The sequence below is a fragment of the Canis lupus genome, chromosome 9 (assembly GCF_048164855.1).
Source record: "Canis lupus baileyi chromosome 9, mCanLup2.hap1, whole genome shotgun sequence".
Lineage (NCBI taxonomy): Eukaryota > Metazoa > Chordata > Mammalia > Carnivora > Canidae > Canis > Canis lupus.
This window is the reverse complement of record NC_132846.1, coordinates 55,187,255-55,211,596: the sequence shown is the minus strand read 5'-3', so window position 1 is coordinate 55,211,596 and position 24,342 is coordinate 55,187,255. Positions and strand designations below refer to the sequence as shown.

At 45.1% G+C, this 24,342-nt stretch overlaps 2 protein-coding genes across 8 annotated transcripts in view; both read left to right on the top strand.

Annotated features, from left to right (window-relative positions):
* Window positions 1–4,442, top strand: part of SEL1L (SEL1L adaptor subunit of SYVN1 ubiquitin ligase) — a 56,660-nt gene extending 52,218 nt beyond the window's left edge. For all 4 annotated transcript variants that reach the window (XM_072839582.1, XM_072839580.1, XM_072839583.1 and 1 more), the window contains one exon: window positions 269–4,442. In XM_072839582.1, coding sequence (XP_072695683.1) covers window positions 269–478 — 210 coding nt within the window. In that variant the 3' untranslated portion in view covers window positions 479–4,442. The remainder of the gene's footprint in view (window positions 1–268) is intronic.
* An 8,117-nt stretch (window positions 4,443–12,559) lies between these two features.
* The window catches only part of STON2 (stonin 2), a 168,119-nt gene continuing 156,336 nt past the window's right edge, over window positions 12,560–24,342 (top strand). For 2 of the 4 annotated variants that reach the window (XM_072839572.1, XM_072839571.1), the window contains exons 1-4: window positions 12,560–12,741; window positions 12,864–12,987; window positions 15,305–15,424; window positions 21,585–21,747. The gene's annotated coding sequence lies outside the window, so the exon portion shown is untranslated. The remainder of the gene's footprint in view (window positions 12,742–12,863; window positions 12,988–15,304; window positions 15,425–21,584; window positions 21,748–24,342) is intronic. The other 2 variants (XM_072839576.1, XM_072839573.1) reach the window with 2 other exon arrangements.

The window sequence follows — 24,342 nt, the reverse complement described above, 5'->3', positions numbered from 1 at the left end:
GATTGGACTACTGATGGAAAGGAACCCTGTCAGACACTTTGTAGCACCTACTATGACAAAATAATAACTCTGTTCCTGAGGCATATTATTATAAAAGTTCCTGAAGGCTTTTTAAAGCTTTTTTGTTTAATCACATTGCAAAATGTTCCTAAAACCAATTACTTTAATAAGTTCTGTATTCATGTATAATTTGTGATGTTACTTTTTTCCTAGTTCCTTCCCTGACATTTTAGTGATCACAGTGTTTTTTATTCTTATTCTCATTAAGATTCGAGATATGTTCACCCAGCTTGACATGGACCAGCTTTTGGGACCTGAGTGGGACCTTTACCTCATGACCATCATCGCGTTGCTCTTGGGAACAGTTATAGCTTACAGGCAGAGGCAGCACCAGGACATGCCTCTCCCCAGGCCTCCAGGACCACGGCCGGGGCCGCCACAGCAGGAGGGGCCACCGGAGCAGCAGCCACCCCAGTAACAGCCACCATGTCCAGCCTTGATCAGTGACAACCAAGGATATTGTCTGCTGAGAACACTTGCATTTGATTTAGAACTTCGGATCAGCGGTCACCTCCTGGAAGAGGCACAAGAAGCATTGAATTCCTAAAGCTGCTTAGAATCTGATGCCTTTATTTTCAGGGATAAGTAACTCTTACCTACACTGAGTTGAATGTTTGTTTCAGTGCCGTGTGGAATAACAACTCTCAATGGCTTCCTCTCCCGTCCCCTTTTTTTTTCTGGAAACATGTGAGACACTCAAATGTCTGCTGCACCCAGCTGTCTCTCTCGGGTCCTTTTCAGTCATTCTCTCAATGTGCATAAGTTCTTCTATCAACCACCTCTAAGGTCTTGTGCATCAACACTAAAAACTGATCACTGTAAAAAGGAAAAACCAGTTAGTTGCAAGTTTAACCTTAACATGTTTGAAAGTCTGAAAATAGAACTTGCCTTTTAAGTAAAAAAAAAAAAAAAAAAAAAAAAAAAAAAATCAAAGTGTTTCAGAACTGCAATAACTGAGAAACTTTTACCAATCCACATGCAAGTATACATATTGAACATATTTGTTATTTTAAAAGGGAAGGCGGGGAGGTTTCTTATTGGTGATTGTCACACTTTATCCCATACTTCTCTCCTTCACAGACTGAAAGGCGTGTTAAAGAGTTTTATGTGAACCTCACTTCTCTGGAATGGAATATATAAAACATTGTGAACTGACTCCTTGAGCTAACATGTGACATTGCCCCCACTTACTCAATGTAATTTGCTTGTTTGTTTTGAGTATACAGAGCCTTGATCCAGAAGCCAGAGGATGGACTAAGTGGGAGAAACTAGAAAACAGTGGTAAAGAACTCTAGGTAGGGTACCAAGATGATAGACACTTTTCCCCCAAAGATGAAGCATTTGTTCCCAGGATCTCACTTTGTATTTCTACCACAAAAGAACAGATCTCACCCCCCTGAAGTCTTTAGATCTGAAATGATATTGCCAGGATGTGGCATCGAGTGACTCCCAGTATAAAACAAGCTCAGAGACTCTAAGATGCATTAAACTCAGTGGTTGAGGAAAGCCAAAGCCTGTTCATACTGTTCAGGGTGATTTTTACTTCAGCAGTTTTCTATTCCGGTAGAAAGTCAGCCACGTCCTTAGCTGTCATATTCACCAGCTTCCAACTGGTAACTTGAGGAAGATCAAGGCTGTGCCCCTTGAGAATTGCCTGGTTAAATAGTGTGGAGCACAGCAACAACAAAGAAAAGCGAGGACATCACATATCATACAAAGGAAGAAATTTAAACTTAAGCCGAATTTGTATTTCTTTTTATTGTCAGATGGTGGCATTCACCAGCCTACATCTAGTCTGAGACTACGTTCTTATCTGAGCAGGCTTTCTATGCCTCCTGACCTCAACCTGTTTATAACAACCTTTCTACTCTTGCTCCATAATCCCTCACCTGCCAGAAAACTTGAAGAGTGTATTACCTGTAGAGTTGCAAGACTTTGGTTTTTGAAGTCGGCATTGTATTTAGAACTAGAGTTAATTAGTCTGTGATGAACATGAAGGCTTTGAATGTGAAGTCGTAGGCTTTCTGTGTGTGTTTTGGAGGATTACGAGAAACCTGGTAAGCAAACTTGACTCCTGTTTAATTGCTTCCAAATTTGAAGAGGTGGCCACAGAACCATGTGTGTAAAAGCTTATCTGAGAGGTAGCAAGTCTGAGCCTCGAGAGCATCATGTTGTTTTGGGCAGCTCTTAGTTAGACAGCTTTGACCTCTTACCCTGAGATTCGAGTGCAGTTGACCTTTCCCCGCCACCCTTCATAGATGAGGATAGTTCACAGGAGCGGCCACATTTCATTTCCAAGGAACCGTTTTAATGTATTTAAATGTGTTAAGACCCTCCAAGATGACTGAACTTCCCTTTCTCCCCCTCTAGCCATCCATCTGATTTTTTTTTAATCTCTACCTTTACTTCCCTCCACTCGTGCTTTGAAAAGACATTTCCTAAAGCAGTGTGCACTACCTGAAGCCAGATGGGAAAGCGCCGTCGTGCTCTTCATGCAATAACAAACTCCCTGTTCGTTTACCACTACTTGCCGTGTCCTTTTTATTACTGATATTCCAAGCAGCCTCTTTGTGGCTTGTTTCCACTTCCTGCTTGACCCCCCACCCCACCCCCGGGTCACTTGCTCCTGGAAATTTGAACAGTATATTTACAAATACCTTGCTTCCTCCTCGTTTTCTGTTCATGGGACATAATACCTAGGCAAGTAGGAACTGGGTTTGGTGTTTCTCCTAAAATAATGCTCAATACTTACCTAATCAAATGGCATCCATTTGAATCAAATGACAGTAACTAAAGCTAGTTAATGTCAGTGACATTAAATTAACTCCGGGATTCAGGAGTTTTAATGTTAGAATTTAGAGTTAGCAGATTGAGTGCAGCTTCTCTTTCTCCGTGGTAGCCTGTCTCCTGACCCCTCTAGCCTGTCTTCCTGCCTTCGAAGGTGAGGACAGTAGTACTTAGCTTATATTCTCCTCTGCGTTCGGTTTGTGGTTAGTCAACTATTTCAGTCTTGAGACCATCCCTTTGCTTCTGTTTTATGTTACAAAGGTAGCATTGGTGTTTGGGATTTTGTTTTGTTTTGTTTTCTTTCTGTGTTTGAAGTTTTTGTTTTCTGAATAAGGCTTATTTTATTTTTGGTTAATATTCAATGACACAGAAAAAGGAAAAGCCTTTTTTTCCGAACTTCCTTATTTTAACACTTAAATGAGATTTACTTTGAATCATTTACTGTAGTACGCTTGAGGATTTACCTTGTGCATATAAGGTTAATTAATTTGTGGAAGTTTTACTGCTAAGCTGAGCTAGCTCTGTACCATTGAGAAGTTGTCGAAACTTCTGTGATGATCTGGCCATGATCTGATGCTTTATTTAATTAAGGAGCTGCTGTTGCCTCCAGGAAACTTAAGTATTTTGTATAGGATTTTTTTTTTCTTTTGCTTCGTTTTTCCCTCCTTTCTTTGGTTCTCATATTTGTTCTTCAAACCAGTGTTTTGGAAGTATGCATGCAAGCCTGTGAGTGGAGACCACAACTCTTCATGTGTGTAGTATATGTATTACTGACTAGTTCCATCTGCAAAAAAACTTCCTTTACAGAGGTTTGGACTAACGTTTCACATGCACATTTCAGAACAGTGTCAGATAAACAGCCCCTATACCTGCCAAGAAGAGCAGTGTGGGCTTCTTTTGCCCTGACGACAGCTAGTATTTGTTCTAGAAGTGAATTTAATATGTGTTGCACAATATTGTGACCAGAAGAATGCAAGCAATAAGGCAAAAGAAACTTCTGTTTTCATGAAAATCTTCATCCTCAGTCATTGCTCTCCAATATAAGTGAAAATACAAAATTTTTGAACACCACATTATCTAAGACACTACCTGATTTTTCAGGTATAGTAGTTCTTGATGCTAAATTTCTCCTTTCACTTGGTATTTCAAGAAAGTCTAAAATATCCTGAGTAAAAATGATTTGTATTTTAAAGTGACTATTTGCAGAAGCAAAACTCTGATTGTGTGTGCATGAGGATGTCCTGATTATGTGCAGGAAGTCATCTCGCATGCACTGTTTTTCCTGTCTGAATGACAGACAAGCTGACACTAGTCTCTTTGATTTAAGAAAAGAAATCATAATGTCAAATACGATCAAGGTATAACCACTATCAATATTTAGGAGAAGTTTAAAAGACCATAAGCTGGCATTGGAAGGAACACCATGGTAGACTTTTTTGTAAATTTATTTTGTATTTAATTAAATACGGTATAAAGGCTGGTGAAGTGTAATATAATTGTGTAAACAAATCCTGTTAATAGAGAGATGTACAGATTCGTTTTGTACTGTATCTTGAAACTTGTGAAATAAAGAATCCACCTCTGGTTATCCTGTATGCCATAATGTGCCATGACCAAGCATCTTTCCAGTCAGATTCTTTTTTTAAATCTGAATGACTCAGTTTTTGATGGACCTTTCTGAAATTTTAGAAGCTTCTGGGGACATTCATTTGGGGCAGCTTGAATCGATCTTTCATTTACTTTTAACTCCAAATTCAGATTTTTATAAGTTGAATTTTGCCCTAGGGACAAATGGATTTGATAAGAAATGTTACTTTTTTTTTAACCTTATAAAATCCCCACAGTAAGTCTAGTTGCCATCTATCATTATTATTATTGGCTATATTATTGGCTATATTTCCCACGCTGTACATTATATCCTCGTGACTTTTTTATAAGTGGAAGTTTGTACCTCTTAATCCCCTTAACCTATTTCACCCTGTTACCACATTTTAAGTAATCTCTGTACCCATCATGGGGCTCAGATTCATTAGACCTAGAGTCATACGTGCTCTACCAGCTAAGCTAACCAGGTATCTATCCCTCATACAACTTTTTAAATCTCAGGTCTTTGACCTGAATCAACCTGTGATATATGAAACGTATCTAAAGTTGGTTTTATTCTCTGCCTTCTCAAAAAGTTTTGAAGAGAGGATTTACAGAGCCACACACAATAAAATTTACATGGATTAAGTAAGCCAATCAAGGTAAGGTGGAAGTGAAAAACATCAAACCAGGAGTGAATTTAGCACACAAAGTGAATGTTAGAAATAGGCTACAAATCTGGCCCTAACTTCCTAGCAGCCAACTCAAAGTATATGAGCTAAAATTTTCCAGCTTAGAAGCATCAGATTCTTGGATAAAATGTCTGGATGATGCAGATTGTGGCAAATGAGAAATTGGATCTCAAATTTTGCTTCTGGGAGCACAGCCACCCCGCATGACCTTGACTGACCTTGAATATAATTAATGTTGTGGGGAAATTGGACATCAGAGCTGTAACATCAGCAGTATTACCACTTTGGTTGGTTAGATGAGCCTTGACATTTACTAATACTATGTAACAGCATATATGTGAATGAATATATGCAAGTAAATAATTAGAAGCAAATTCTGTAGTAGAAACCATAAAAAAAAACTTTTTGAGCAAGGAAAACGAGCTTTAGAATCTACCAGTTCAAAAGGAGGTACTATTGTGTTATGGGTCCTGTATATTTCTTTCCATGCCATTTTTCTACCACTTAGAACGTCATTAGTTTTAACCTTATGATTGGATCCTGAAAAATCTACCAACCTTGTAATTTATTGTTAGTATTACATTTATTGTTACTATTACATCAAACTCTTGATTCTCATAGTGGCCAAGTGTTTTTGGTCTGGATTAATTTCTCTTATGCATTACCTAGTAATGCTGGATTATTCATTAAACTATTAAAACCCCACATTTTTTCTCATAGAAAAAAAATTTTCTTCATATAGAATATGGTCAGTTGGCTTCAGAACATTCATATAAATATCTTCTGTTGTTGCTCAGTGAAGTTTTCCTTTGCCTTCTCTCTACCTCTCAGTAGATCTCTGTTAACCTGTCAGGATCGAAAAGAATGTCTCAGGAGTCTTGTGAGTGCTGGATATGAGGTTCAACTATCCTAAATAAGGATTTGAACTTGGAACATAAAAACGTCATTGACGTTTTTCTGTGATTCAAGATTTAAATGTGAACAACAGAAACCTCCATTCTCGGAAACAGATTTATTTCAAGATCTGAAAGCACAGCTGTGAGTTTCAGAGGTGGCACATCTGGGTTTCCCCGCTCATCCCCCAAGCCCTTGTCTGTAGTTTTTATACTCAGAAAAATGTCATTAATTGAATCTTGTTTGTTCTAAATGAAATCTTAAAACAAATAGAAACCAATCCTGATTGGGAAGAGGGACAAGAGGTAGGGAAATCATTCAGCTGGTCTTCTTACCCTTATGTCCTAGTAAAGAATTGACTTGAATTTTTCCAACCTACACAAGTATGTTATTTTCTTTTCCATACCATGTGGACAATGCTCTTTGGCTGGCGACATCTTACATGATGCACAGAAACTGCCAGAAAGAGGTGAAAACAGTGCACGATTTTCCTATAGTCTCTATTTTTTACTCTAAATTTAAAAAGTGCCACACTGGATCTGTGAACAGCAGCTCTGAATTCAAAGGCAAGAAAAAAAAGGAACTGAAGAAGGCTTCAGTTTGCTTACTTGCTATCTATAGAAATTTAAAAGCAATTAAAACTACATAACAGACTTGACTGCTACTTTGTGTCGTCAGGTTTGGTAAACCAAAGAAGATCCTACAGGTCTCACCAGACACAGTAAAGTAAGCTGGGAAAAGACATTGATGCCTTAAAGCAGGGAAATCGAAGAAAGGCCTAAGAACTAGGATGAAACCCCAACATTAATTACAGAAAATTTAAACTGCATCCCAGCAATGCAAAAAAGGGGCTTTTTCATGATGAGTCACCGTTCCAGTGCAAGAGTTATGATGACAGGTGACACAGATGCATAAAGGAAGGGTCCCCACATACAGCCTGCGTGGCCTACAGGTGCTTCCTGCATCCCCGGCGGGTTCTCCCATTGCCTCTCCAAAAGGTGCACGATCCCTTCGTAGAAGAGATTAGTGATCAGTCCTGACCACACCGAATGGCCCTGGGGTGTGCAAGAAGAGGGTAAGGGCGCCATCACCTTCATAAGGGAAGAGTTCTGCTCTTGTCCCCACAGCGGGTGGGTGGCCTGGAGCAAGCCACTCGCTTTACACATGCACCATGAGACAGGTTGCAAGGGATGCTCGTGACGGTGCCGTCCAGCCCTTTGGAGGCCTTAAGATGCCAAAAGCAATTGAACTGGCTTATTTTCCCACTGACATCTGATTCTTACAGAACTTCATGGTAGAAATGACATATTCCATTGACCTAAAGTGCTTAGCTCCAAATAATGTACGGGCAAAGTCATCCTTCATGTTAAAATGTCGATCTTAAAGTTTATAACATAGGGTCTCATTCTGTCATTCATGTAACAGCCTTTATTAATCACTATGGCCCAGGCACTGAAATATACATTGAATTTAAAGATAAGATCAGGCCCTTGGGACGCCTGGGTGGCTCAGTGGTTGAGCACCTGCCCCGGGCTCAGGGCATGATCCGCGGTCTCAGGATCGAGTCCCACATCGTGCTCCCTGCCTGGAGCCTGCTTCTCTCCCTTTCTCTCTGTGTCTTTCATGAATAAATGAATAAAATCTTAAAAAAAAAAAAAAGGCTCTTGTGCTCTGGGGATCACCACCAAACACCATTCTGACCACAAAATGTGAATATATGACAGGCGCTGAATACTTCACATGCATTAATGAACTTAATCTGTATTATTCATGTCATTCCCTTTTAACAGATGAGGAAACTGAGGTCTAGGCTAAGCCATTCGCTTGAGGCCACTGGAATTCAAATAAGAGACTTTCTTAACTCTAAAACCCAAGTTCTTAAGTAGAGTGCTACACTGTCTCCTAAGCGCAGCTAGGGAGGTTTATAGTGGAGGTATGAATCATAGCACTATAGGCAACAGGAAAAAGAAACCACCAAATTTTGCAATGTTCTCCAGTTCACGTGTCAGCCTAGTTCTGGTCCCTGTTAACAAGCTGCTCTATTTTCAGCACGTGTTGTTTAAAGCAGTGTCTGCAGGCATCTACTGCTGCTTACAAATGTAAAGGCATGAAGAAACGTCTAGAGCACATTGAGGTTGGCTCAACTCTGTTCCTCTGTGTCTGGGACTTCTGCTGGTGTGGCTTGAATAGCCTGTTTGACATCTTCCAGGCCCAGAATATCTAAGACAGCTCCTTCACACCTTGTGCCTGGGCTGGGCTGGCTAGAACAGCTGAGCACTGGCTAGTGTCACCCTCTCCAGGCACAGGGGTCTCAGGGCCCAGAACATCCCGAGAGCCAAGATGGAGCTGCAGGACTTCTTAGGACCTGGCCTCAGAAGTCCCCAACATCACGTCCACTGCATCTTATGGGTCAATGAGTCACCTAGGCCAGCTCAGATCCATGGGATGTGGGGCTGAGGGATAGATGCCACCTCCCACTGGAGAATCAGATGGGTGGACAGAGTGGGAAGGACCTGATGGTGACCATCTTGGAGACAGGCTGCCATAATCACACATTTGTTCTCCTTCCTGACATCAGCAACCTTTGAATTTATTTATTTATTTTTTAACCTTTGAATTTAATAAATAATCTGCTGGTTATGGAAATATCAGTGTCTGACTTGCTTTGGATTAACTTCTCTGTATACAACTCCTGCTATTAATTGTGAGGAAACAGGGTGACACAATCAGACATCAGACTCATCCTCAAGGACTTCATTTAAAAATGGCCTCCAATGGGCGTTTGGGTGGCTCCATCGGTTAAGTGTCTGCCTTTGGCTTGGGTCACGATCCCAGGGTCTGGGGATCAAGCCCCATATTGAACTCCCTGCTCAGCAAAGAGCCTGCTTCTCTCTCTGCCTGTGCTGTTCCCCCTGCTTGTGCGCACTCTCTCTGTGTCAAATAAACAAATAAAATCTTTAAAAATAAAACTAAAAAAATAAAAATGGCCTCCAAGAGCTCACAACCAAAGCTGTTCTTCCTGATTTTAATTTTTAAGAGCTTCTATCACCGTGGATGGTCCTACCTGATTTGTCTACAAATTTAGGATAAAATGTCTGGATTTTATTTATTTAGGATGTCTCCCACATCCACTTTCCTGAAATAGCTGAACTGGTGAACAAGATCAACAGAGCCAGGAGAGGAGTGTGTGCTCGTGCAGTGTCCATACCCAGCTTTGTTCAATTCCTTGCCCATCCCCGCATTAAGCCTGGCCCACCTCTTGTGCATCCCTCCATATTTTCCCTCCACAGCAATTCTTATCATTGATTTTTCGCAGCAGTTGTTCGATCTTGGTCTCCCTGTTAGTAAATTTGAGGAAGACAGACATGCGTCCTGTCTTACCAGCCTGTGCCCTGAGCCTGGCCTGATGCCGAACACACAAATCAATTGGGCTAATGTTTGCATTTGTGGATGGACTTTAAAATAACATTATAAAAATCTGTTAAGATCCAGAGTCAGCTCTTGAGAAAACCTGCTTCAATGCAGATGTACTTGAAGGGTTTATTACTTGGGTGATTTCTCCACTTGGACTAAGAGTCCCCTGCACCCCCCCACCCACCCATCCCCATTCCCCTGCTCTCTTCTCCCCCACTGCCACACAGGGAGGAGGAACCCCTGCTAGGAAACGGCTGTTAGGGGAGGGAGAGCAAGTGGGTGCTTTCACGGCCTGTGGAGGCCCCACCAGGGGCAGCTGCTCTCCAGACACAGGGTGGGAGGAGGCCACATGGAAGGTGGCCCCCCGAAGTGACGGAGCCCTTTGCGAGTTGAGAAGCAGGAAGCATTAATACAGAAGCCACACCGCTTCTCGGACGGTGGACAGTAAGTTGTGCTGGGTTAGAGCGCAGCTGCTCCAAGCCCCTTCTGGGGTTGTTTAATTGCTATTCTGGGGACCCCTGGGTGGCTCGGCGGTTGAGCACCTGCCTTGGGCTCAGGGCGTGATCCTGGGGTCCTGGGATCGAGTCCTGCTCAGGCTCCCTGCATGGAGGCTGCTTCTCCCCCTGCCTGCGTCTCTATCTTCCTAATATCTTTTCTTTTTTTTCTTTTTTTTTTTTCCTAATATCTTTTCAATTCCTTGAACCAGTCAGATTTACTGTAGCTCCCTAGAGCTAAGGCACTAATCCCTCTCAGGCCTTTTTTTTTTTTTTTTTTTTTAGTGTAATTTTCACAGGAGGTTTTATTATTGTTTCTATGTTGGTCCTAAGTATTTTTGCAAATGCACAGAGAAAATAAAACTAAACTCCTTGTTTAAATAAATAGATAGATAAATAAATAAATAAATAAATAAATAAATCTCTTTTTTTTAGAAAATTGCTCTTCTGTGGCTCTCATAGCTAACCATTTAAAAACCTGAAGATTTTCCTCGCAAAATTACGACTTTGTAGTTACCACTAGAGGGCGCCAAAGGGCTACATCTGAGGAAAGGGAGAGGAAGGGGAAAAAAAAATTAAGTTTTTTTCTGGGTTTAGGAGAAATTGGAGAGGCTTATCCTCCTCGGCTTCTCCCAACAGAATCCTTGTAACTGCTGGAAGCACCGCAGAACTTTAATCACCACACCTGACCAGCATTGTGAGTTATGACATGTTCACAGAGTTTTCTTTTTCTTTTTTTTTTTAATATTTTATTTATTTATTCATGAGAGACACAGAGAGAGAGAGGGAGAGACACAGGCAGAGGGAGAAGCAGGCCCCACGCAGGCAGCCCGACGTGGGACTCCATCCTGGGTCTCCAGGATCACGCCCCGAGCCAAAGGCAGGAGTTTAACCCCTGAGCCACCCGGGTGTCCCTTCACAGAGCTTTCTTGCTTGTATCACCGACACAAGGCCGCTGTGGCAGGTTCAGTGGTGGCTCCCAAAAAGACATTTTCATGTCTTAACCCTGGCACCTGTGAAAGTGGCCTTTTTTTTTTTTTTTTTTTTTTAAAGTTAAGGATCTCCAGATGAGATATTCTGGATTATCAGAGCAAGCCCGAAATTCCATGACAGGTGTCCTTTTGAGACTTGACACAACCCGAAGAGGGGAAGACAGGAGAGAGCCTGGGTGAGGACAAAGCAGAGATTGGAGGGATGCAGACACAAGCCAGCAAGTGCCCAGAGCCATCAAAAGCTAGAAGAGGCCAAGGAACAATTCTCCCCTAGGGCCTTGCGGGGAGCCTGGCCCTGCTGACACCTTGATTTTGGACCTCTGGGCTCCAGAACTCTCAGACAATAAATTTCTGCTGTTTTTTTGTTTTGTTTTGTTTTGTTTTGTTTTTTAAGATTTTATTTATTTACTCATGAGAGACACAGAGAGAGAGGCAGAGACATAGGCAGAGAGAGAAGCAGGCTCCTTGCGGGGCCCAATGTCGGACCGGATCCCAGGACCTGGAGATCAGGACTTGAGCCGAGGGCAGATGCTCAACCCCTGAGCCACCCAGGTGCCCCACATTTCTCCTGTTGTAAGCCACCATGTTTGTAGTAACTTGTAACAGTCCAGAGAAACAAATAGTCACCCCACACCACGTATTCCATGTAGGAGTGACCTGGTCCCTCCTACATGGGGCAAAATTTTGTGGTTGTTGGGGAAGGGAGAATGTAAAAAAAAGTGTCAGATATTACAATGAATTGTCACCCTCCACAGGAGCACAGCACATACACCGATACACAGGGTGTGTGTCGCATTAAGATTTTCATGGGGAGCTGGGAGGGAGACAATTAGGAAAAAAATACTCTTTAAAAAGCTCCAACAAGGAATGATAGTTTTTGAAAAGTTGAAAATCACTGCCCTACCCCGATGCTGCACATACATCAGCACTACTTTTACGTGTGGGGATGACGCCTGGAAAAATTAAAATGTCACAAAAACAAAAAGAAAGTAAAAAAAAAAAACAAAAACCCTAGAACCTATGAGGCATTTTAGACTCTTTTCTAGCCCCGTAAGTACACATAACGTACGTGTTAGGCACACAATAAAACACTGAAAAATCAAGCTCACTGCCCTTAATAGAGACACAGTCCCAGAAGGGACAGACCAGGCCGCACTGCCAACCCAGGGGCTCAGGGGCTTGAGGGAGGTGCGGCCCCGCCCCTCCTGCCTGGGGGAGGGGATGAGGGAGGTGAGGCCCCGCCCCTCCTGACTGGGGGAGGGGATGATGGAGGTGAGGCCCCGCCCCTCCTGGCTGGGGGAGGGGGTGAGGGAGGTGAGGTCCCGCCCCTCCTGGCCTGGGGTAGGGGATGAGGGAGGTGAGGTCCCGCCCCTCCTGACTGGGGGAGGGGATGAGGGAGGTGAGGCCCCGCCCCTCCTGCCTGGGGTAGGGGATGATGGAGGTGAGGCCCCGCCCCTCCTGCCTGGGGGAGGGGATGAGGGAGGTGAGGTCCCGCCCCTCCTGGCCTGGGGGAGGGGATGAGGGAGGTGCGGCCCCGCCCATCCTGGCTGGGGGAGGGGATGAGGGAGGTGAGGCCCCGCCCCTCCTGGCTGGGGGAGGGGATGAGGCAGGTGAGGCCCCGCCCCTCCTGGCTGGGGGAGGGAGGTGGTAACCAGGTGACCCGCCCTGATAGAGGAGCTGGAGCCTAGAGGACACGTCGGAGTCGGCCAGGAAGGGGAGGCGGGAGCTGGAGGCCGAGGGGACACCCCCCATCTGAAACCAGACGCTTCCTCTGTGCTCCGTCACCTCCTCCACCCTCTTCACTCCTGCTTTTAACCACGCGGGGTAAGGTCTTCCCGTCGTGCCATTCAGCATCCCCCTGCCGTCTCGGCTCCCCCCACGTCCCCGAGTACCAGGCTAATCTTCCTCCCACGGTTTGCCGCCAACACGCCTTTCCTCTGCTCCAGAACCCTCCAGAGCTCGCCCGCGCAGGGCCCGCCCTCCCCGCGCCTGCCGCCTGACCGCCCACGACCCCGCCCTTACTCCACCGTCTACCCGTCCTGTGTTTTCACACACACGGTCACACCGCAGGTAAAAATATGATCACACGGACACCCTTTCTGTGACTCCAGCGCCCCCCTCCACCCCGCCCCAGGGAGAACCCTACACCCATCCCAAATTCCTTCGCTCAGATTCTCCAAGGGGGTGAGGTCCTTGCCTTGGGGGAAGAGACCATTGAAGTTTCATTGTCCCAGGGTCTGCGAAGCTTTTCCAGTGTGTGTGTGTGTGTGTGTGTGTGTGTGTGTGTGTGTGTGAGAGAGAGAGAGAGAGAGAGAGAGAGAGAGAGAGAGGGAGAGGGAGAGGGAGGCGGGGGGAGAGGGAGCTTCATTCCCAGGGCGCTTGCAGCCAGATGGGCAGTGCTTGCTTCCACCTGCATGATGGCAGGGGTTAGAGGTTCAGAGAGAGGGAGGAGGCACCCCAGAGATTGAGATTGGCAGAGACACTTGAGAATCCCAGAATCGCAAATCCAGAGAGGGTGAGTGACTCACCCAAGGTCACACACCCAGGGAGGCAGCTTTAGGAACCAGATCTCTTGTCCGGAGCGGACTCGGACGCGGCCTTAGAAGGTCCTGCTAACTAAGGCGGCGTCTCCTGTCTCCTCCAGTGAGGGATGGTGCTTCCGTGGGCTGGGGGCCCCTGCCCCAAAGTGCTCGGAGCCACTCCCCGTGGAAAATGGGGCCCTGGGCTCCCTAACACTCCCTGGCTCCCGAGCTGCTGGCCGTGCGCCCCCCACCCAAGGACATGTCCCCGAGTCAGCTCCTCCAGCCGGCGCACAGGGACACAGGCTAGGGGTCGGACCCCAGGCGGTACTTCAATTGGTCCCCTCATCATCCCTATCTAGTCCCTTGTCCCTGGTACTTGTCCTCCTGCTTTGACTGCTCTCCATGAGTCATCTCCTGAGAAGCCCCCGAGCCAAGGCTGGATCCTCTGCAAATACAGCTTAGGTTCTCCAACCGAGGCCCCCGGGCCCTCGAGGGGCGCAGGAGGGTGTCCCTTCACCCTCACCCACAGTCATCGTTCCACCGTCCAGATTCACCAAGATGACCATCAGGGCTGTCTCCTTGTCCCTCCTGTGCCAGTGCGTGGTTTTTTGTTTTTTGTTTTTGTTTTTTTTTTAAACACTGAGACACAGAAGCAGGCACTTGGTGTGGGTTGTAAAACAATTTCAATCGAAAATACAACTGGAAGAAACAAAATGGGAAATCTCACGCATGTGCCCTCGGGAAGACAAAGCTTAGGGAGGAAGAGACAGATTTCCCCCAAGTGCCTGATTTACAGGAAAGTGATAGAATTGGAACTTTCTCAGATGAGAAGTTGATCAGAGTTTGTCCCATCTCAAGCCTGGGAAGTTTGACCAGAGGCGTGAGCAGGAGGTGACTAAGGGGGGGGCTGTCTTGAGCTGTGTGTGTGACTGGACTAGATTTGCCGGCTCAGGAAGCTTTCAAAGCTGGTCTCCAATTTTTTTTTTAAACAGACTTCAACTGAGCTCTCCCCTCTATTTCCTGCCCACGGACACAGCTACCCACCCCAAACCCCAATGCGCTCACCTACAGCTTGCCACAGTTTGCTTGTCCCGAATTGAGATTCTTCTGCTATTCCCAAATAAACTCATCTTTTTAAGCTTGCCTCAGTTTACCTCTTTGTACACAGGAAGTATCTGTCACTACAGTCAATTCAGAATGGGAGAGAATGTCTGCCATATAAGATGATCCCATTTTCCCAGTAGGAATCTTCAGAGCTTCTGTGTTGTTAGCTTGCATTTCTTCTGAGTGCTGGTGACCATCTCTGGGAGCCATATGCAGTTCTTTGCTCTTGTTCATCATGTCGTTTGCTCAATTTTCCAATTGGGATTGTTCATCCTTATTGATTTTTATGAGTTTTCCATCTATTTAGGAAATTAACCTCTTGCTGTGAAATGAATCGCAGTCTTTTTCCCACTTTGATATCTGTTGTTTGTGGCCATGGTGGTTCTGGTCATCAAACTTTTTGTTGTGGAGTCAAATGTACCAATCTTTTCCTTTATGGCTTTGGGGACTTGAGTGATTATTAGAAAACCTTTTTCTTCTTTTTAAATGTATATTTCCAATGAATAAAGACAGAACGTCTTAGAAAATATGAGCACTGATTAGGACTAGACCAAGACCCTTGGGCACCCTGGGTAGGCTAATCATTGACATAGATCAAGCTAATCTTCTTTAAATGTTTGTTCAAATTTATTTATAGAATAGGGTGGAAGGTGGAGAGGGCAAAGGTGGGAGCCAGGTCAGCCTTCCCCCCACCATCTTGAGCTGTCCAGTTCACACTGAATGTGCATAATTCATATGGGAAGTATGCTCTACGTCAACAGGACCCTCTTTCCTGGAAGGCAGCTGGTGGCCCCCAGGACTCCGGGACCAGGTACTATGGATGGGTGAGGGGTCCTGACCCTCTCTCCAGACATTCCTCAAGCAACCCTTCCAGCCCCATGGTAAGCCCTCCCTGAGAGGAATTCTTAGAAACACAGTGTGCTTCATCTGGTTGCATTTCACGGATGATTTTTAGCCTTTTGGTGACATTTTCTTGCCCCTTGGGACTTGAGGGATATGCCCCCCAGCCAACCCTCCAACCTGGTTGAATGGAAAGAATAGATGTAGGTCAGAAGCAGGAAGCCGATTCAGCCCAGGAGGGTCGGGCAAGGGTTGGCAATGGTCTGCGAGGAGGAAAATGAGTCTTACGGACTGAGAAAGGAAACAGCTGGGTGTGGTGAGGGAAATAGCTCCCTCCTCTGTCTGTGCCCCAGAAAGAAGATCCAAAAGAAACAAGGAGACTCACATATGTGTGAGTCCCGTATGTCTTCAGGGGATAAATGCTATCGTGTGTTATCCAGCCCTAAACTGGAGAAGGACCCACCCCCAAAAACTTTTTTTAGTTGGTTTTTCTTTCTTTTTTTTTTTTTTTCAATTTCAGCTTTATTGATCCCTAATTGCCATATAAAATTCTAAGATATTGGAGCACTTGGGTGGCTCAGTGGTTGAGCACCGGCCTCTGGCTCAGGTAGTGATCCCGGGGTCCTGGGATTGAGCCCCACATCAGGCTCCCTACATGGAGCCTGCTTCTCCCTCTGCCTATGTCTCTGCCTCTCTCATGAATAAATAAATAACATCTTTTAAAAATCTGAGATATTTAAAGTGTACATGGTGGTGATTTGATATTCGTATTCATTGGGAATAGACTCCACACACATCTCATTAATTAATATATCCATCACCTTGCAAATGGATCTCTATTTTTGTGTGTGTGCAAGAACATTTAAGTTCTTCTCTTAGCAAATTCACGACCCCTTCATGCCTCTTTTCCTCAAAGAATGCCAGAGAGGTTAAGAGTTATCCTAAACTGTTATTGGTGCCAAATTAGCAGGGAGGAATAGGCTTTGACTGAGTGACATTTGTGAGGACTTTTTATAAAATCTAGATACTCTAAAATCAGAGAAAATTGTGCTAATATTTCCAATGTTTCTGCATCAGTAAAGAAAGAGGCAAGATTGTCACTGGAAAGCTATGTTCATTCATGCATCCCATGTCCCAAGCCACACACCGACAGTAGAGCCTGAGGGAGGCTCCCGGGGTCCTCATGCTCCAAGGAGAGTAGGATGCTCCTGGTCCAGACACCAGCAGCCTCAAGACTAATCTCAGACAGTCACACTCGTCCTCCTGCCACTAACATCCCAACTTTGCTCCAGCATCAATATGCTGAGTTCCAGAAGATGTTCCACGTCAGGCCTAAGCCAGTCATGGCAATCCTGTGGCCTGTTGACAACAGGGATTGGAATAAGACAGTGGTAGTGTTTCTCCAACTCTTTTTCATTGTTGGTATCCTAAGGAACCATTGTAGATTTGTTCTTCTCCTAATCACCTGTCTCCACCCTCATAAAATGTTAATACCACCCATGTACTGAATATGTGCTTCTGTACTCTATGTATACCTGCGCTTTATAAGTTGAGGAAGATTTCTTTTCCCCTGCCAAGAACACATTGTCACCTCTTTAGGGTGAGAATGTGTGGTGTAAGGGATTACAACAAATATTAGTGATAGCAGAAGATGAGAAATCACTTAAACGTCCGTTGGTAAGAACTGGTTGTACAAATTATGCTACACCTGAGAAATATGGTGCCGTGTAGCCACAGAAAAATTAGGAATCCTTCTAGATATTAATACATCAAGATCTCCAAAATATATTAAGTGAAAAAATGCAAGGAGCAGAATGTTTACCAATGGTGCCATTCTTGTAACAATGGAGAGGAAGAATGCATGTGGGTGTATGTGTGCCTAAAGGAGCACAGGAAAGAAATATATGTGGCACTAGTGACATTGGTGTGCTTAGAGGAAGAAAAAGGAGTGATGACAGGATACAGATGGGAGATAAACTTTTGACTGTACACCCACCCAGAGCCATGTGATTATGCTGCCTCTTCAAGCATTCCATTAAAAGTTGAAAAAAAAAAAAAAAAAAAAGGAGGCGCCTGGGTGGCTCAATTGGTTAAGCATTCCACTCTTGGTTTTGGCTCAGGTGGTGATCTCAGGGTCCTGGGGATGGAGCCCCATGTGGGCTCGGCACTGGGTGGGGAGTCTCTCCCTCTGCCCCTCCCCCGATTCATGCTTGAGCTTGTACTCCCTCCCTCTTTCCCTAAAATAAATAAATAAATAAATCTTTTTTTAAAAAAGTAGAAAACACCTGGATTTAAGTTTTGGGTACCTCTTCTTTAAGCATTAGTGCTAGCACCCCACTTTTACTTCACCAAACGAAGGATTGTCGATTGTCCAAGTAGCTGGATTTAAGGATCTGCTAGAACAGCAGGTGGCTTTTGTCTCCATATTCTGTTGCTACAACACCAGAGTCAGATTTTGTCCCCATGGGGTTTTCCATGACGCCTCCACAATTGGAAGAAAACTCTGTGTTGAGCTCCAGAACGGAGCTTCCTGGACTTGCCATTTTCATCCCTCTGCTCAAGCACAGAGGTAACTCCTGCATGGCCAGGTGTTAATCCCCACTGTGGCCTTACACACTGACTCTTCACACTCATCACAGCAACTTCTGCTCTTGGGCAAAGAGTCCCTGCCTGATTTAGTGAATAGTCTGCGGCCAAAATTTCCCCTAAGCACTCTTGCCTTCAATGACCCATTTCCTAGGCATGGAATATCATAAACCAGTGAGGAGCTCTTTACATATTCACGTTGCTGTCATCAAGGTGCAATTGGAGGACACCCTGTGAGGTTCTTGTCTGAATTTAGTCATCAGGGTGCCATCAACAGGTGTTAAGTGAATGTTAAGTATGGATTCATGCACTCAGCGCTGATTCCATTCTTTTTCTTTTTTTTTTATTTTTATTTATTTTATGATAGTCACAGAGAGAGAGAGAGAGAGGCAGAGACATAGGCAGAGGGAGAAGCAGGCTCCATGCACCGGGAGCCTGATGTGGGATTCGATCCCGGGTCTCCAGGATCGTGCCCTGGGCCAAAGGCAGGCGCCAAACTGCTGCGCCACCCAGGGATCCCTCCATTCTTGATAAAACCCATGGCCTAGTCCAAAAGCCACTTCTAGGGCATTTTGTTGATAATTAACTTGTTTAAAACCATGAGCAAAATCCAAAAAAACATAGAGTAACTGATTCTTTTCACAGTATGTGGATTCCCTATGAATATGGTAGTTTGTCCACAGTCAACAGTGGTGACATCACTGTGTTATTATTGTTGTCATATCACTTTGAATTGGTCAATATTTTATTTTTTTAAAGATTTCGTTAGAAATATTTTTAGAAAGAGAGAGAGCATGGGGTGGAGACAGAGGGAGAGGAAGAAAATCTCCAGCAGACTCCCCGCTAAGCAAGGAGCCCAACCTGGGGCTTGAGCCTACAACCCTGAGATCATGACCTAAGCCCAAAGCAAGAGTAGAACATTTAACCTACTGAGCCACCCAAGTGCCCCAATATTTGATTTTTAATGCTTGCAAATATGGTCTTCAAAAATAACTCAGTGCTGCCACCATAGATTTGGTGTAAGGACCTAGATCTTTCTCTAGTCAATGTAGTCTGGCCAAGAGTAGGGATACAGTCTGAGGATCTGCAGGTGGAAGTCAGGATGTGGCCCCTCTTATTGGGGGGGTGGGTTAGTGGGGTTGTGGTAGGTCAGAAGCACAGGGCTGGTAGGGAGGGAGAGGTCATAAGGGGTGTGTAGTTAGCAGCAGGGCAGCCGACCTCAATAGGTCTCTCTTGGGTGATGGAAGACCTAGTTCCCCATGTCAGCCTCTGCGGTCATGGTTAATGACTAAATGGGGTGCAGTGTGTCTCCAGCACACTGCAATAGGCACCAGTCTGAAGCCAATCCACTTGCTTCACAAAGGGTTGCTCTTTGTCCTCAACAGCTCTTGCTGGTGTCCAGAACCCCTAGAGATTACCAAATTGTAGCATAACACTTTTATTTTTAAACATTTTTAAGAGTTTATTTATTTACTCATAGACACACACACACAGAGAGGCAGAGACACAGGCAGAGGGAGAAGCAGGCTCCGTGCAGGAGCCCGATGTGGGACTCGATCCCGGGTCTCCAGGATCCCACCCCCGGCTGCAGGCGGCACCAAACCGCTGCACCACCGGGGCTGCCCGGCATAACACTTTTAAAAGACAATTCTTATCAAATTAGCTGTTCATTGTCATTTTGATCCCTGGAGGAGAATAGTTGTATGTTTGATAACAGGAAGTCTCCCATTCCTTTGATGCTTATGAGATCTTGTTCAAACTTCCAAATGGAAGCAGATTTAAATGAAAAGGTAATATAGCTTAGATTTGTTCTGGAAATAATGAAAAAGGAATTCATCATTAGGCTCGGTGGGTGGGGGGGTCTCAGAATCATACCAGAAAAGGCTGAAGCATTAGAGAGCCTAAAGGTCTAGCTAATTGAGATTGTAAGTGCAGCTGTTGAAGATGAAGCATTAGCCCTGTCATTCTATAAAAAGACAAATCTCTAGGCCAACCGTAGCCGGGAGAAGCAGGATATTTGATTGACAGCCTCACTAGGGCTGTGTGGTTTGAGGGGGAAAGAAAAGGATTCAGGGCAGGCAAAAATCAATAGATTCCATTACAAACACCATATTTATTTTGTGCTCTTAAACTTTTTTTCCCCCGGGCAATCAACAATATTCATTCAAGTACCCAGAATGTCCAGAGCCTTCAATTAAGGGTTCAGATCTTTCCCCTTTGAGGAGCTGACAACCTAGCCAAAGAATAGACACACTCACACACCCACTAGTAAACTCAGAAACTGAGATATGACCAAGTACAATCATACACACTTTAAAAATAATAATAAAAAAAGAAGACATATCTGAAGCAGAACCTGCAACTATTCAGTTTGTGACTGTCCCTCTGACAGTCTGAGATAAAAATATCTACCTCAATGAAGCCCAACATTTTGCACTATGAGGAATCCATTTTTTTTAATTTCAATGGCCTTTATGTAAATAGTTTCATATTTCTGTATATTCAATTCGAGAACTAGGTAGGCCCACCTACGCATTTACAATAATGGGTGGCTTGCAATAACCCTGACTTCCACCAGGAGGCGTCAGCACACATGTTTTTAACCACGAGTCTACAGGATGGCACACTACTTAGATGGATGATGTGGCTTCTAATAATGCTCTTAATTTGCTGCCAGGTCTCTCTTCACCATTCACATAAGAAATAAGGGGTGGATGGGGCACCTGGGTAGCTCAGTGGTTGAGCGTCTGTCTTTGGCCCAGGGCGTGATCCCAGGGTCCTGGGATTGATATCCCCTTTCCGGCTCCCTGTATGGAGCCTGCTTCTCCCTCTGCCTGTCTCTCTTTCTCTGTGTCTCTCATGAGTGAATAAATACAATATTTAAAAAGAAAGAAAGAACAAGTCATGGAGAGATCAGTGGGATAAAAAAATATGTATATAATAGGCTCTGAAATCTAAAGACATGATTCTGGTTCCTCCTCTCTGTTTGGGGCTCTGTGATCTACACAAATTATCGACCTCAGATTGAAACAATGGGCATCATAATAACCCATGCCCTGCCTTGTTCCTAGGGTTGTTCTGAAGAAACAATGTCTTTAACCTGAAATATTATTCAGTTTAACCTTCTGCAAAAATCTCACGCCTCAGTTAACAATAATGAACGCTAAGTTCCCCTTTAGGGACAAATACGTTGTAGGTGCTACACAATTGTTTGTTTCCTGTCCCCTACAATGACCTCCCCAGGAAAATCAAAGATCTAGATCTGCACTGTCCAGTGCAATAGCCATTTGCCTCATGTGACTACTGAACATTTGGAATGTGGCTAGTTTGAGGTGATGTGTGCTGTCAAGTGTAAAATTCACCCCAATTTTCAAAGATTTAACATGAAAAATAGATGTGAAATAGTTTAGTAATAATTTTCATTTGATTATATGTTGAGATAATATTTTTGATATATCAGCTTAAATAAAATGTTATTAAAATGATACTTGATGAGATGAGCACTAGGTGTTATATGTTGGTAAATTGAATTTAAGTAAAATATATTTTTAAATAACAAAAAAAATGAATGTGATTACTGAAAATTTTATTTTATTTTTTATTTATTTATGATAGTCACAGAGAGAGAGGCAGAGACACAGGCAGAGGGAGAAGCAGGCTCCATGCACTGGGAGCCCGACATGGGATTCGATCCTGGGTCTCCAGGATCGCACCCTGGGCCAAAGGCAGGCGCTAAACCGCTGCACCACCCAGGGATCCCCTGAAAATTTTAAATAAGGTATGTGACTCATGATATTTTCGGTTGATGGTCTTGACTATGCAGGTTTTTCAGCTTCTATCCTGCTATGAGGTTCCATGTTTCAAACATAAACACTGTGAGGTGGGGAAAGAAGTTTCAGGGAAGCTTGGGATTTAGCTATTCTACTCCTTGGAAACTACCCTTCAGAAACACATGCATGGGTACCTGTACAATGAGCATATGTTGTAGTATTATATATAATTTGAAGAAAATACTGGAAACAGCCTAAATGTTCAACCACTGGGGGCTGATTAAATAAACAGTGGTACATCCTTGTATTGGACATGGGCAACTATTAAAAAGGCAAGACATTTTCCATAAGAACCACCTGCGATGTTGTACCTAAAGCTAACACACTGTTATATGTCAACTGTATCTCAACTTTTAAAAATTTAGTTATCTCTATACCCATCGTGGGACTCAAACTCATGACTCTGAGATCAAGAGTTCAGTGCTCTTCCAACCGAGCCGAGCAGGTGCCCCTAAAACTTTAAAAATAAAAATAAAATAAAATAAAATTTAAAAAACTACCCAAGACACTTATTAAAAATACAAATCCCCTAGGGCAGCCCTGGTGGCTCAGCGGTTTAGCACCGACTTCAGCTCAGGGCCTGATCCTGGAGACCCAGGATCAAGTCCGGCGTCAAGCTCCCTGCATGGAGCCTGCTTTTCCCTCTGCCTGTGGCTCTGCCTTTGTGTCTCTCATAAATAAAATTAAAAAAAAAACTACAAGTCCCCAAAAACTTCTCAGGCCTCTCTGGGGAGTTCTTTCTTTCTTTCTTTCTTTTTTTTTTTTAAGAGTTTATGTATTCACGAGAAACACACACAGAGAGACCCAGGCAGAGAGAGAAGCAGGCTCCATGCAGGGAGCCTGATGCGGGACTCGATCCCGGGACCCCAGGATCACACCCCGGGCCGAAGGCAGATGCTCAACCGCTGAGCCACCGGGGGCCCTTCTCTGAGGAACTCTGACTCAGCAGGTCCGGGGTGAGACTCTGTGCTTGAAAAGTTCCCCCAAGAAATCCTGATTTCCAGACACATTTGCAGACACACTAAAATATCTTGCTCGTGCGTGATGGAAAAGATAATCCAAGGCAGCGTCTAGAAAAACATTACGTGAGCATCTTTGTTTAGGAGACAGTGACAGCACGGACACGTGTAAGCGTGCGTGTGAACCCTCGCGTTCGTGCACAGCTAGGGTCCGCGCGGGCCGAGCGCGGGGCCGGGGCCGGTGCAGGTGCAGGTGCAGGTGCCGGGCCTGCCCCCGCGGCGGGAGGCGGGCTGGAGGGAGGGGACTTAGTCTCCGGCCTCGGCGTCCAGGCGTCGTCTCCAGGGAGGAGGACCCCAAGCGCTGGGGCGAGGCCGGGCGAGGCTGCAGGCGCGCTCCCGCCTGGGCCCCGGGGTGCCCCGAGGTGCCCCGAGGTCCCCGGGCCCTTCCGCCTCGCAGCCTCTCCTCCCTCCGCCGCCCGGCCGCGCGGGGGCGCTCGAAGCCGGCCTGGGCTCGCGACCCGGGCGAGGGCTCCGCGCAGCGCCGCTTGGCCGAGGGGAGCCGGGGCGCCGAGGTCACCGCACAGCTGCGGACTATTTCAAGGAAACAGGTGGCCGCTCTGGCCTCGTCCGAGGCTGGGAGTTTGCTGAGAACAGGCCATGGCAAGGGCGGCCTCGGGGCCCGGCCGCAGAGCCTCTGTCTGGGAAAGGGGAGCGCAGGGTGACCCCTCAGGAGCCTGCAGATCTCCCCCCGCCCACCCCGACCCACCGCCCCCCACGAAGGGCGGTCTCGGCCCCGGTGACGCAAGCAGTCAAGGCTGGGGAGGGATTTCGCGGTCCTCTGCAGGGCTGGAATCTCTGGGGCGAGGCCTAGGCATCAGCATTTTGAAAGCTCCCAGGTGATTCCAATGTGCAGCGAAGCTGGGAGACAAAGGTCCTACCCTTGCAATTAAAGTCCCTGGAGCCTATGAAGAGAAAGGAAGGAAGGGAGAGAGAAAGAAAGGAAAGAAGAAAGAAAGAAGAAAGAAAGAAGAGAAGGAAGAAAGAAAGAGAAGAAAGAAAGAAGAGAGAAAAGAAAGAAAAGAAAGAAAGAAAGAAAGAAAGAAAGAAAGAAAGAAAGAAAGAAAGAAAAAAGGGAAGAAAGAAAAAGAAAGAAGAGAAAAAGAAAAGAAAGAAAAAAGAAAGAAGAAAAGAAAGAAAAAGAAAGAAAGAGAAAGAAAGAAAGAAAGAAAGAAAGAAAGAAAGAAAGAAAGAAAGAAAGAAAGAAAGAAAGAAAGAAAAAGAAAAAATAAAATCCCTGGAGCGGGGGCCCCTGGGTGGCTCAGTGGTTGGGCACCTGCCTTCAGCTCAGGTCGTGATCCCAGGGTCCGGGATGGAACCCCACATCCGGCTCCTTGCAGGGAGCCTGCCTTTCCCTCTGTCTATGTCTTTGTCCCTGTATGTGTGTTTCTCGTGAATAAATAAATAAAATCTTTAACAAAAAAAGTCCCTGGAGTTGCAGCATCCCCTGGAAGACTGATAGGCAGAGTCTCAGGCCCTATCCTGGACCTAGTGATTCAGAACTTGCATTTCCCCCCAAGATCCCAG